Source organism: Artibeus jamaicensis, unplaced genomic scaffold (genome assembly GCF_021234435.1).
Source record: "Artibeus jamaicensis isolate MK-2021 breed Jamaican fruit bat unplaced genomic scaffold, CSHL_Jam_final contig_2259, whole genome shotgun sequence".
Taxonomy (NCBI): Eukaryota; Metazoa; Chordata; class Mammalia; order Chiroptera; family Phyllostomidae; genus Artibeus; species Artibeus jamaicensis.
The window spans coordinates 8983427-8997055 of NW_026521468.1; the positions used below are offsets into that span (position 1 = coordinate 8983427).

The 13629-nt window shown below is 60.3% G+C and overlaps 1 protein-coding gene across 1 annotated transcript; it reads left to right on the forward strand.

Moving 5' to 3' along the window:
• Window positions 1-11734: 11734 nt before the first annotated feature.
• On the forward strand, window positions 11735-13629 carry TEX19 (testis expressed 19). Its single transcript, XM_037157896.2, has 2 exons — window positions 11735-11787; window positions 12183-13629. Exon 2 carries the CDS (start codon window positions 12431-12433, stop codon window positions 13427-13429), a length of 999 nt encoding a protein of 332 aa, XP_037013791.2. The 5' UTR covers window positions 11735-11787; window positions 12183-12430; the 3' UTR covers window positions 13430-13629.

Sequence of the window (13629 nt, forward strand, 5' to 3'; positions counted from 1 at the left end):
AACTTTAAGGATCGCATTTCATGCCTTCTGTCCTTCGGGTCATCCGAAGCCAGAGAGCAGTTACTTGTCTTTTTAAAGCAGCCTAAACGCGGCCCGGCTCGGGGTCACAGAGTCCCACCGGCGCGTCCTATTTCCCTCTGTCCCGAGATGTTTTCTACTTCATCATCCCAGGGATCACCTCCCCATTACTCATCGAAGATCCCCAAGTTTGCCCACAATGACGCAAACAATAGGGAAACAGAAGGACGACGGCGCCCCCTAGAGGTGACGCAGCGCTGATGTTGCTGGCGCTGCGGTTCCCGGGGTGGGGGTGGGGGTGGGGGTGGGTAGTGGGGCAAGGAGGGAAGGGCCCGAAGTGCCACGGCCCTCGGGACCCGCAGAGAAAACCCACAGAGGACCGAAAATCCGAGGAAGGGACAGCGCAGCCCGGGCTGTGACGGGGAGGACGCTGTCTCCCACGGCCAGGTCTCAGGCACAGGTCCCAGACTCCAGCGTTATGAAGCGAACCGCACATTCCCTACCCGCTAGTCCCTCAGCGCGACTGATCTGCTCGCACACTTTGCGACTAACCTGGGGACCGTCTGTGACCGAGAAGACCCAGGACGGCTCTCTGACTTCTTCGGATGTCTGTGCTTCAAACGCATCGGAGACAAATACAAAGAGGCTTTGTATGTTTTCATATCAAAATTTTAATGGATTTATTTTCCTTTTATATTTACTTATTGGTAATCTGAATTAAAATCTAAAAAATAAAAGGGACTATTTTGTTTGCTGGTATGTAGGGGTGAGGACTGCCCTCAGTTTCCCAGTGCAGTACTGGGTGCTGGAGGCCTGACCCTCCAGGTCCCTTCTCTGTTAAGGGCATAGGAGAGTGTGAAAGTGGGCCTGAGCCAGCTGGGAGGGGTGAGGTTGCGGGGTAAATCCCGCAGGGCTGGGAAGGGGAGCAGGTACCCGGCCCAGCTTTATGTGGGGGAGAAGCACACAGTGTGTGTTTCTGTGCTGGTAGGGGGCAGGCTTGGCTGGGTCTGAGGCCTCCCAGGAACCTCCTCCGGTGCTGGAATGTGGGTCTCCTGCCCCAGGAGGGCTTCTTTTCCTGTATTTCCACTGTGGGCTGAGTCATCACCGGTATTTGACAAGCAGGTTCCCATTAAACACCCTGACACCTGCATTAGTAAGCCTGGGTCAGCAGCTACCAGGAAGTCGTGGGCTGGGAGTGGCGACGCGGCTCAGGCAAGGTGAGCTGAGCGATGGAAGAGATAATGTTAGACTCTAAACCTGGACTCTTTACCATAACCCAGAGGTGCAGCAAAGGCCAGCTGGCCACCCTCCTAGAGAACGGTGCCACCCTACTGGGCCCCAGGCCTCCCCACGCAGGGCCACCCCTGGGGCTGGACAGGAGTGCCAGCCAGAGCAGCGTCCCCAGGAGTCCGTCCCTTCAGGGCCCAGACAAGGTGGCTCCTTCGGACGACTCTGCCGTGTGACCCCCAACTGTCCAAGGCCTCGTCCAGGGCAGTGTCCACCCCTGGATGAGAACAGTGGGCAGATGGAGAACCGCCTCCAGGGCCTGTACCTGTGTTTCTTCCCTGTTTGAGAGCTGCCTGCTCAGGCCTCTCATTCTCATTGATTCCAGCATCTCTCTCTCTGTTTTAAAAAAATTGGTTCCTTGCCCTCTGTCCCCTCCCGCAGCCCACATCACCTACTTCAGCGGTGTGTGCCCTGCTGATCCCAGCCCCTGGACCCCTCGAACCATCCTGGAACATTGCGGGGACGCTTATTTCTCCGGTCATTGGTCCATGACCCTTGTCTAGCCCACAGGGAAGTCACCTTGAGGCTGGGAAGGGGCTCCATTTCTTGTCAAAGCCCCTGCCTGCTCTGGGCCTCAGTTTCCCCATCGGTCAACAAGGGGCTGGACCTCATGGACTTGGCACTCCTAGGCCTGGTGTGTGGAGACAGGAAACGCTGGCTGGGCTCCCCTTGCCTGGCGCTGCCACCAGGGGGCAGTGCCCTCCTGAGAGCCCGAGGGCAGCACCACCTGGAAGGAAGGCTCGTGGCCAGGCAGCTGCCGTGCAGACCTGGATGGGTAAGAGCCCCAGGGCGCCCACAAGGGGTTGAGTGACCCGGTTCAGGACCCAGCTCAGGCACTCAGCCACCGAACTGCATGAGGCCAGGTGCTGGGACCCTGTTGGAGAGACCTGGATGTGGCCCTTGAACTGCGGGTGCACAGAGGGTCCTTGCGGAGTTCATAGTGCGGCACGTGGGCGGTCTCCAGCCAGTGCCGTTGCCACGGCTCCACCTCAGGCAGGAGCCGGCCACCGACGGAGCAGGAGATGTGGGTGGAGCCCCACCGTGAGGTGAATGTGCAGCACCTCTGCAGCGAGGACCCACGGCGGTTCCCACTAGGGAGGGTGGCAGGAAGGAGGGGTCCCCCCCATGGACATGTCCCCACAGGTGAGGTCTGTCCTGGCGCCAGCACCCCGGGGCTGCCCTGGAGCTCTGCCCTGGAGTTCCCCGAGGGGAGGGCTGTCTGCGGCCTCCCCCAAGGGTCGTGGAAATCGAATCTGGGGCTGCTCTTCCTTTTAGGGTAGCCAGCCCTCTGCCTGGCCCTGCACCCTCTCCCTCTCCTAAATGACAGTCCCCAAGTTGGCCTGAGACACCGCCCTGCCTCCTCTCCCTTCCCAGAGCTGGCGGCTTCAGCCCCTCGTCTGCCCGGCCTCCCCGCTGAGCACGCACACCACCCAAACCTCAGCCAGGGGAGTCCGACAGCCTCTCTTTGTGGCACAAGGGCTATGTCTGCCCGGCCCCCCGGGCTTCTCCCCCCATCCTGCTGCAGAACTTCCCGTGTATCTGTTTCATATTGTTTTATTCTTAAAGATTTTATTTATTTATGTGCTTTTAGTGAGAGGGGAAGGAAGGGAGAAAGAGAGGGAGAAACACTGATGTGAGAGAGAAACTTCTATTGGTTGTCCCTCGTACGCATCCCATCTGGGGGACGGAAGCTGCCGCCCAAACTGCCTGGACCGGGGGTCGAACCGGAAACCTTCTGCTCTGCCGGACAATGCCCAGCCCATTCAGCCATACCGGTCAGGGCCACATTCTTGTTTGAAAAAGCAAACTTAATGACCGAGTGCCTCTGACAAAGGCCAGCTTGCTAACTGTGGCGAATCCCTGGACTCCGAAGTCAGGAGAAGGGAGAGGAGGGCCGTGGTGACTCAGCGCCCAGACATTGGCGATGTCCGGCTGGGGCTGTTCCTTGACGGACGGACAGACGGATGAACAGATGCCATAGGAGGGTCAGGCTCCACCCCAGCCCCCTCCAGGCTGCTGGTGGGGTGCTGAGCCCACTGGGGCTGTGGGCAGAGGTGGTGGGAAGGGCTAACCTCCGGAGCCTGGGGTCGCAGGGGGACACAGCCTTCGGTGAGCGCCAGCGGCATGGAGAGCAGAGGCAGCTCAGGGGCCGTGCTCACTGCCATCCTGCCCACAGACAGCCCGGGGGTGGGGGAGCCAGGGCCCCTCTCAGGCCAGCGGAGCCTCTCCCGGTCTACAGCAGCATCGGAGGTGCTGCTCCTGAAGCCCCAGTGGAAGGTCACTTCCAGGTGGTCGAGGCAGGTGGGAGCAGGAGGCAGGTGGGCAGGAGGAGTGGAGGAGGGGGAGCCCTCCTGGAGGGCTTCCTGGAGGCGGCACCATGGTGGGGCAGAGGTATCGCAGTGCCAGCTGGAGGGGGCCCTCCCACTCCTGCACTGTCCTGCTGAGTGCCACAGGGTCAGCCCTTACCCCTGCAGCGTTTCCACAGCGCACAACAGCGGGATGGAGACGAGAAGGTGGGGGACCAGGGCCAGAAGACGGGTCCCCTGAGCGGGGTGGGGTCAGGCTCTTGCTGCCCTGGTTAAATGGGTCACTTTCTACTGGGACACGGTTTATGCCTGGAGGTCTGGGCTACCCTGTCGGTTAGCCCGGCAGCGGCAGCGGGGGGCGGGGGGGGGCTGGTGGGGTGAGTGGGGCGGGCCCTGCAGTGGAAGAGCGCGGGGCTGCCCTCCCTAGAGAAGCCCTGGGAAACACGGGTGGGCAACAGGAGAGAGGCTGTCAGGCATGGGCCCAGACCCAGGCTCCCTTCCCAGGGTTCTGCCTGGGGTGCGCAGGGGCAGAGGACTCAGTGGGCCCCGCCCCCACTGTAACCTCAGTATTAAAATGACCTTCGACTTAACCTGAAATGCAGCAGCACTCTCAGCTGTTTCAGGCAAGCAGAGAGGTTTTTCCGGGGCCCCCAGAGCAGGGAGGCCAGGGTGCCCTGCTCTGTGTGTGGCAGACCAGCACCCCCACACACACACACACACCAGTCCTGCGGAGACTTGAACCAGGCCCTGCTGGGCAGCCTATTCTAACGCTGGGCAGTTGAACACCCAGCAGTTCTGAAGGCGCCTGGAACGGGCCTGGGCCCGCAGCCCTCGGAGGCGAGGGGGTGTCTGGGGGCCCACGTCTCTCCAACACCATAGGTCTGCTCAGCACTTTCGGACATGAAGTAGCTTCTTTTGGTTCTTGTGTATTGTTCCATTTACGAGATGTGTGTTTCCCTGCTTATTTGATGGCTTGCTTTTTAAAGAAGATTTTATTCATTTATTTTCAGAGAAAAGGGAAGGGAGGGAGAGAGGGAGAGAAATGCCAATGTGTGGCTGCCTCTCGGGCGCCCCCTGCTGGGGACCTGGCCTGCAACCCAGGCTCGTGCCCTGACTGGGAGTTGAACCCACTGCACCACACCAGTCAGGGCGGAAGGGGCTGTGACTTGTGGTGGGGCCCCACCCCCGGCTCGGGCATTTCCGGGGGAGTCAGGGTGCCCTGGCCCCTCACCTGAGTGGTTCAGGGCTGTGCTTCCACTATGGTTTTCCAGTCCCGACATTGTCCACTTCCCCTGCCCAGCCTGGGAGTCCCGGGCTTCCTGTCACCAGCTGTGCCATGGGTCCTTGACCCCAGAACTGTCACCCACCCTGGGGAGAGTGTCCCAGGTCTGCGTCCGTGGAGAGGGGCCCGCAGCCCGCCCCGTCAGGGAGACGTTGACACTGCAGAAGGGGCTGGAGGTGTCGCCACTCCTCACGTCCCGCTCAGCCCGGGTCACAGACACCCTCATGCAGGTCCGGTCCGTACGGAGGGGACATTCACACCTTGGGTCATGACTGGGCCTCAGGACGGCCACCAACAGGCCTCCCTGGAATCACTGGACCCTGAGCCTGCCCTCCCCCTCCTCCACCAGGAGAGCCACACCCTGACTCACCTGTCTCACACTCGGGGAGGTGGCCATGGCCGGAGGGCCCTGAGCACCATGGGACAGGGGCAGGGGCCCAGGTCAGGTGGCCCTTCTCGCTGGCTCTGGGACCCCCGGGGGAGGGAAGCCAGTGCCCCTGCTTCCCACATGGCTGCTCCATGCCCCAGGGACCCTCCTCCCTCCGCACCTTTCCCCAGTGCGCACCGAAGTGGCCGCTGCTCCAGCACCTGCACCAGACAGGTGCAGTGGGTCTGGCCCACTGGCCAGGTCCGACCGTATCAGCAGCCAGCGGCTGCCTGAGGAGCTCAGGAGAGTGACCTGCGGCCTCGGCTTCCAGTTCCTGAGAAACGGCGTCATGGCCGCTAAAGGCAAACTCATCGTGAGCACTTTAAAACTACTTAAGGTGGTGGAAGAGACCTACTATGGGGGTAATAGTGATAAAAAATACAATAAAAATTAATTAATGAAAGGAAAAATACTAGAAAACTGCTTGCCACACCAATGTGTCGACCCTTCTACTCAAAAACAGACTTTCTGTCTTGTCAGGAAACTCACGAGGGCCCCGCCCCACGAGTCCCTGCGCAAACGCCTCGGGCTCTCGGGCTTGCTGCCCGTCGCACACAGAGCCGAGACCGGCCCCTCACCATCGACTCACGTCCGCCGTGGGCACTGCCGGTCACTCCTGGCTTGTGCGCTCGGTGGGTCTGGGCAAGCACAGGACGTCTGCCCACCACATGGATTCGTTTTCCTGCCTGGACGGCCTCTGTGTTTGGTCGGCTCATCCTTCCCCAGACCCTGGCAACCACCGCCGGTCTCGTAGTCGGGAGTTTTGCGTTTCCCAGAAGGCTGTATTGTTAGGACGCTTCGGTTTTCATTGAGTGTTTCTGACTCTTTAGAACAATGCTTTTTATTTACTGATTTGAGAGAGAAAGAGAAGTGTCGACTGGCTGTGCCACGAGTCCATGCTTTCACCCGTCCATCCGCACACATGCCCCGCCCGGGGCTGCAGGCAACCTCGGTACAGCGGGACGCTGCCCTCACCCGGCCAGGGCTGACTCGGCAGAAGGGCTGGGGCCAAGCCAACTCTGAACGGGGTGACCAGTTTGGGTCCCAGGGGGCTCTGGGCTGAGCCAGTGAGTGACCCCAGCAGGGGTGACTCAGTGGGCGCCCCGGACACACAAGCGCTGCTGCTCCAAACCCCCAGGGTTCTGACCGGGCGGGTGGCCCTGCTCAGCCCACTGCCCCACCCTCCCTTCCTGACCCCACCACCCGGGGCTCGACAGACCCCCGACCTTGGCCTCATTGAAGGCCACCGTGCTGGGGACCCTTCCCTCACAGTTCGGCCCTGGCAGGGTCCACAGGCCAGGCTTCAGGGCCATAGGACAGGAAGGCCCACCTTGCCCTACACAACCTTACCATGGAAAGAAAATGGCTGTATCTGGCTTCTGAAACAAACTCCTACTTTGGGACAGTTTCAAGAACGTAAAATGCAAACCCCACACTGTCCTGTCCTCCACTTGGACGCTTGGCCCTGGGTTGGGGGTCACGCTCCTAGGCAGGGTGAGGGGGGACCCTGGTACAGTGTGTGTCCATGGCCCAGGGCTGGCCGGAGCCAGGACGCCCTCCCCAGGGACAGACCGGGGGGAGCAGACAGACACGGGGACAGCTCTTCTCACACGGTCTGCACGGTGCCCTGGGCCTCTGCTGTGCTGGTCCCCACATGGTACGCGCCAGCCTGGCTGGGGCCTGTGGTGACCAGGCTCTGCAGGAAGTGCCCAGGCCCCATATTCCTGTGCCCACAGCCACGTGCCGGGGGGTTTCATCAGTCAGAGGTGAGCACGGCACACAGGTACCTCCGGCCTAATCCAACAGCACTCGAGAACCTGCGCCCACCAGGAGCTCCTCCAGCCTGGCTGCTGCCTCCCCAGCACCCCCTTGGCTTTTCCTGCCTCTGTGCACCCCCAAAACACAGAGCAGCTCTGTCTCCCGCGATTGTCTCTGGAACGTGCCGAGTCGTCCTGTCTGCCGTTCTTGGAGGGCTCAGGGGTGTGTTTCTAAAGTGCTTTTTGCTTGTGTCCCTTTTATTTTATTTTTTAAATATTTATTTATTTCTAGAGAGAGGGGAAGGGAGAGACAGAAACATCAGTGTGTGGCTGCCTCCCACGCACCCTGTACTGGGGGCCTGGTCGGCAACCCAGGCACACGCTCTGACCGGGAGCCAAATCTGTCTGTTTTCCTGGTCCGCTGCAGAATGACCACAAGACAGCTACACTAGAGAGTCACAGACACCCTTCTGCCACCAGGGGTCCTCCCATGGGGCTGCGACCTCTGGAAAGGTGGCCCCTGGACACCCCACGCCGTGTGTCCTCCGACGGGGCAGGAGTCCGTGCCACTGCGGGATCAGTGTGCCCTGGCAGGCGCAGGCTGGGCCGAGGGCCCCTCTCCCCGGCCCTCGAAGCCCCGGCTGCCCTGCACCTTCCTGAAGGCCTGGACAGGCCTGCCCTCGGTCTCAGACACCTCTTGGTCATTCTTCCAGCTCTTCCCGTGGTCCTGCCTCTCTGGGAGGTCCTGGAGGATGCCAGAATCCAGATAGAGACATCTTGGTCGCACCTCTCTGCCCCTAAACTGCAACCACCCTGGGCTGGTCCCATAGCCTCCATCACTGCCCCGTGACCTTGTGTCCAACTCACAGCGCAGCCGAGGTGTTGCCACAATAGTCCTCACCTGACTGACCTCGAGGATGACCAGGCGCTTCCTGCGAAGGTGGCAGGGGCGCAGGCCACTTGAAGTGGGGTGAGTGTGTGGTGCCGGGGCCGGTAGTGGGTCACCCAGCCTGTGGCTGTCCGAGCAGCCCCTCTCAGTGACCTCCCACCCCAGTGACCCTCAGAGCGACAGGTCACCCCCTGGGAGTGCGCTGAGCTCCAGAAGGGTGGAAGGCAGTAGCCCGGGCCTGGGCCTGCCCTGGGGGTCCTGAGCTACTGGTCTAGCAGTGTTTGGGCCTCAAAACAAAGCTGAGGGGCTGGGGAGACCCTGTTGGGGACATCTGGAGGCACACGCTCCAGCCTTGGGCTCCTCAGGGACAAAGGGTCCGGTGATGGGCAGGGCAGCCCCCAGCAGAGCTGAGCTGGCAGCTACAGAGAGAGACGTGGTTCCAACCACCAGGGACCAGGGACCAGAAACAGGCCTAAGCTGTTTCCACGGGGCCTGCGGGGTGGGACGGAAACAGTGCCTTGGCTCGGAAATGCCGGGGGGGGGGGGCTCAGGAGACACGGGGGGCCGCGGGGCGGGGCTGGCTCTGCAGCCCCGGCACCTTGGACTGTGAAGGGACGGGCCCCACCGTCTGGTCTGTGGCTCCACTGTGCCACCCTGTGTGCGAGCAGGCACGTCCATCCCCCAGTGGGACTTGTCAGGAGGAAATGCACTCCGGTGAAGCCCCACCGCGCCAATGGGCCGTTAAAACACCCTCAGCCAGGCCTTGTTAGAACCCCCCGGGCTCCTTTCCTAGTCCTGCCATAGCAGTTTTCCAGAAGGTTCTATTGAGGAGTCACTTGATTATCTAAACAGATTTCTTTCTTTCAGGGCTAAGTTCCAACTGGGTCACCTGCCCACCTACGTGGGTTGAAGGCGTCAGGGTCGGGCGGTTTCTCTGGGCACGACTGGCCTCACCGCGCTCGCATTCCGGCCGCGCCTGCGGGAAACACGAACCAAGCTGGCTCGCCATCCCGGGGGTGCAGAGGCTGTGCCCGGGAACACGGAGGGTCAGCCATGCTTGGCCGTGGTCCCGAGGACGAGGTCACCAAGCCGGCAGAGAGGCAGGAATGTGTCCGACCCACAGACGTGTCTGGAATGTGCTCTGAGCCGAGGGAGCATGCGAGGCCTCGTGGGTCGGACCAGCACAGCCATGGCTTCCAGCTCCAGGCCGCAGCACAGCGCTTGTGACTCTTTCCTCTCTCCGGTCATCGTAGGTGGTGCTCATGCTCTGCTTTGGGCCCGCGAGGGTCCGCAAACCTGACTAGGGCAGTCGTCCTGGTCTTCTCCGACCTCTCGGACTTGCCCCTGCTTGTCCGCGCACCCTTTGCAGCTCCTGCCTAACCATTCTCCACTGTGACAGCTCTTGTGTCTTGTGCCAGTGGGAGCTTTGGGACCAGGGAGGTCTGGATGCCAGGTTCTGGGTCCTGCTGACCTCCGGGGCATGACTTTGGCTCGGTGAGGGCCAAATGGGTTAGGAGCATGAGGCAGGATCAGTCTGTGGCACGTCACGGTGGGATGGCTGAGTCACGGGGCTGTGTGGCTGGCTGGGTGGATTATGGCTATCGAGGGGTCCCTGTGGAGACTGGCTTAGGCGGCGATCAGCCTGAGACCAGGGTCACCGGGGGAGGGAGGAGGGATGAAGGGAAACTTCTAACCTCACCACTGGTCTGCACACCGGTCCTCGAACTGCCAGGGGTCCTGGAAGAGGGGAGATAGAAACAGACACGGATGCTTGGGTCCCCTGTGAGAATTCCAACATCACTGGCACAGGGTGGGCGTCAGGCCTCTGCTGCCTGTGACAAAATACCAAACTCAGTGGCTCAAAGCAACACACAATTTATTGTCTCAGTTCCCTTCAGTTAGGAGCTAGGTCACGCCGTGGCTGGGCCCTCCACACAGGGTCTCAGCTGCAACCCAGGTATCAGCCAGCTGTGCTCCTGCTGGCAGAATTCGCTTTCTAGTGGCCGTGGGGCTGCTGGCCTCAGCTTGACTGGCAGTTAGCTGCATGCGTGTTCAGGTCCTGTAGGTCACCCACAGTCCCTGCCACCATTCCCCGCGTGGCCGTTTCCCTCCTCAAGGCCAGCAGGAAAGAGCAAGAGCCAGCTAGGTGTCTTAGGGAAATGTATGTTGATGTCATTGCTGAAGGGACAGCCCTTTGGCATATGATGTGACCTCATCAAAACTGTGACATCCATCACCTTCACCACTTTCGTTGGCTGGAAGCAAATCATAGGCTCCACTTCCAGTCATGAGAAAAGTGGGCTGACGGGGGGGGGTTGGGGGAGGCTGCCTTAGGTGCGCCTGCCACGTACTAGAACATGGGCATTGGGAGTCTTCAAAGCCCCCCGGGAACTGTAACGTGCAGCAAAATTTGGGAACCACTCACCTGAGGACCTTCATTGTCAGGTATTTGTCTCTGTGGGTTGGCATCTGCTTCCTGCGGGCCTGGCTGCCCAGGAGCCCAGAGGCAGACCCGTTTGTCCTGTGATGCTGGTCAGACACCTGGGGGGAGGTCGCTGGGCAGTTAGGCTCACCTGTCTAAAGTTGGAAAGAAAGATTGAATTACCTGGTTAATCTGGCAGATTGCTGCAAAAGCCATCTCTCCACATTCATAGATCATTAATACATACAATATCCATTTAAACTGCATTTCACATAAAAATGCAAAGGACCAAATTGCATACCTCCAAAATTTCTATATTGAAGCCGCCATCCCCAATGTGATTTATCAGGGATAGGATTTTAGAAGGTGATTAAGAGTAAATGAGTTCGGGGAGGGGTCTACATGAAGGGGAGGGGAAGCAGTTCCGTTCAAGGTAGCTTCCTGGGGGGGCCTGAACTCACCTCCCCAGGAAAACCCCCAGTCTACAGCTGCACAGGCAGCAACCGGAAGAAAAACCTAAAAGCTGGCAGAGCACCCTCCACAAACATCAGAGTGGACAGTGTGTCCGTGTGTGCTCACTGATTGTTACAAACGTGCCATTCTGCTGCAGATGGCGAGGGCAGCTGGGCGTCTGTGCAGCAAGGGGTCTGTGGGAACCCTCTGGTACCGTCTGCTCAATTTGGCTGTGGACCCAAAACTGCTTTGAAAGTTAAGCCTTTTTTGTTTTGCCATGGGGGGTGGGGCTCAGTTGGAGGATGGTCTGGAAGCAACGAATGAAAGCAACAATGAGAAAAAAATCAACGTCTCTCTCTCCCTCCTTAAAAATCAATAACTAGAGGAAAAATAAAAGTAAAGTCTATTTTCAAGAGTGTTGTTTTAGAGAGTATTTTAAAGCGAAAAGGTGAACCACAAAAAGGGAAAACGTGCATACTGTGTAAATAATTGGCTATGGGTCTGTTTCCAAAATGCATAAAACCTTTTCTTGAGACAAAAAGGAATCTACGTCATAGAAAGACAAGACCGAGACTGGTCATGTCGCCCAGGCGACCCACAAACCGCAATGGCCAGGGGGCGGCTGCTCACGGGCAGACATCGGCACCTGCTGGTGGAAAGGACGCTGCGAGCAGTTTCCTCGGCCCTCGGAGGGACTAACAAGAAGCGGGATCCGAGCTGGGTTGCGTGAGGGGCACAGGTAATTCTCAACGGCTGGCACCGTGGGCACGTGGCTCTTCTGGGCGGGAAGAGGATGACACAGCAGTTTCACTTCCTGGCGGGCAGAGGCTCATGGGAGATATGCAAATGAGCCCAAAGCACCCTGGGAAATGGCCCTTTATATTCGCGGGCCGGTGGTCTTCCTCTTCCTTTCCTGGGACGCTGGCTGGAGGGAGGTGGTGACTCGGTGAGAACCCTGCTGGCTGCGGCGAGAGCCCGGGGGTCCCTGGCCTCGCGGGAGGTGAGGTTTAAACCGCTGAACTGTCCAATGTGGCCTGGGGGTCTGTTCAGGTGGGGGTTGGCCGGGTCTGCGAGGTGCTGTCAAGGTTCTGCTGGGTTCCGTCCAGCAGGTTTTACCCGGTTTCGTCAGGGTCCCCCAGGGGAGGCCGGCTGGGCACAAGGGGCGGCGGGTGGGGGAGGGGCCGTGTAGCTCCCAGGCGCGGCACAGCTGTCCGGAGCAGAGGTGCCCTCAGAGGGCCGGGGTCTGGAGCCCGCGCCTCTGCACCCCCGTTCGCCATCCGACCTCTCCCCACCTGCCTGCCAGGCCTGGCCTGTCTGGCCTCACACGCTTTTTCTTTGCAGCTACCCGGAGAAGAGAGCGATTGCATAGCTGAGGAAATTTCCAGAAGTGCACTCTTCTCCACCTCCCTGTTGGATTGGGACCCTGTTTGTCCCCAGCCAAGGCCCCCACAAGAGACCCATGCCCTTCTTCTTGCCCTAGAGCGTCGCCCTGGCGCTTGGGCACAGGCAGGTCAGATCCCCGGGAAGCCCTTGGCAAGTCCCGCCCCCGCCATCCATCTGTGCACTGGACGGGAGACGAAGGCGTGGCCATGTGCCCGCCGGTCAGTGCGCGGCCCGGCAGGGAGGGCGTGTCCCACCTGTATGCGTCCTGGCGCTATCAGCTCCAGCACGGGGACCAGCTACGGATTTGCTTCACGTGCTTCAAGTTCGTCTTCCTGAGCTTTAAAGAGTCGCTGGAGTCGGAGGACTGGGACGATGAGGACTGGGACCCTGAGTTCCTGGAGAACCCCGTAGGGGGGCCTGGCTGGGGGCAGGCCCTAGATCAGCCTGCACTGGAGGCTTCTGCGGACTGGAGCTCGGACAGCCCCACGTCATCCCCTGATGGGTCTGCAGAGGGGGGCCTGGACCAGTACTTTGTGCCCACGGAGCTGACCCCTCAGGACGCAGCACCCCTGGGCCTGGGTCCTGAGGATGCCGACTGGACCCAGAGCCTCCCCTGGCGATTCGGAGGCATTCTGGCCTGCTGCCACTGGCCGAGCCCTTATCTGTTGTGGCAGGTGTTTCTCAAAGAGGTCCTACCCCCCGGGGAGCCCATGCTGTTGGAGCTGGGCACCACCCACCCAGTGGACCCTGCGGAGGCTGAGGCCTGGTTACTGGGCATGCAGGTCATGTCCGTGGTGGATGACTCTGACACCACCTACCTCCGGAACATGACAGCACTCTGGGCCCTGAGGACCCCAGGCCAGGGCTGGAACGTGCTGCTGGAGCCTGATGACATGTGTGCAGTGCGGCTGCAAGACGCACCCCAGGGGTGGGACCTGAACCAGTGGAAGCTGAGCATTCTGGAAACCTCTGAGACAGGATGCGGTGCTGAGCTGGTCCCTGCAGATACAGCTCTGCTTAGGAGGGGGTTCAGCATCCTCTCTTACTCTCCCTGGAACAAGGAGGAGGCAGAGGAGAGCGACTCAGCCTCTGGGCCCGAGTTCTCCGCCCAAGGACAGGGTCTCAGCATCACTGGGACTGGGGAGAGCCCCGGCCCTGGAGCAGCTGCCCTATTCCCAGCTCCTCCACCTAAGACCCGGAAGTGAGGGACTGGGGTCCAAGTGCCCCAGGACGCCCCTTCCCTGCAGCCAAGGGGAGCTGTTGTCAGAGGATGGGGACTCTGGCCTGCGGTGGGGGGTGGCTTCAGTCCTGAAACAGGCCCTCAGCAGGAAGCAGCACAAATGTCCTTAGCTAGGGACAGGGTTTCATACTGTGGATCGGCACAGAGTTGGCAGTGTGACTGCGG

What these genes read in the sequence shown, in the direction of transcription:
- TEX19 (XM_037157896.2), top strand. Translation starts at nt 12,431, where the DNA reads ATGTGCCCGCCGGTCAGTGCGCGGCCCGGCAGGGAGGGCGTGTCCCAC.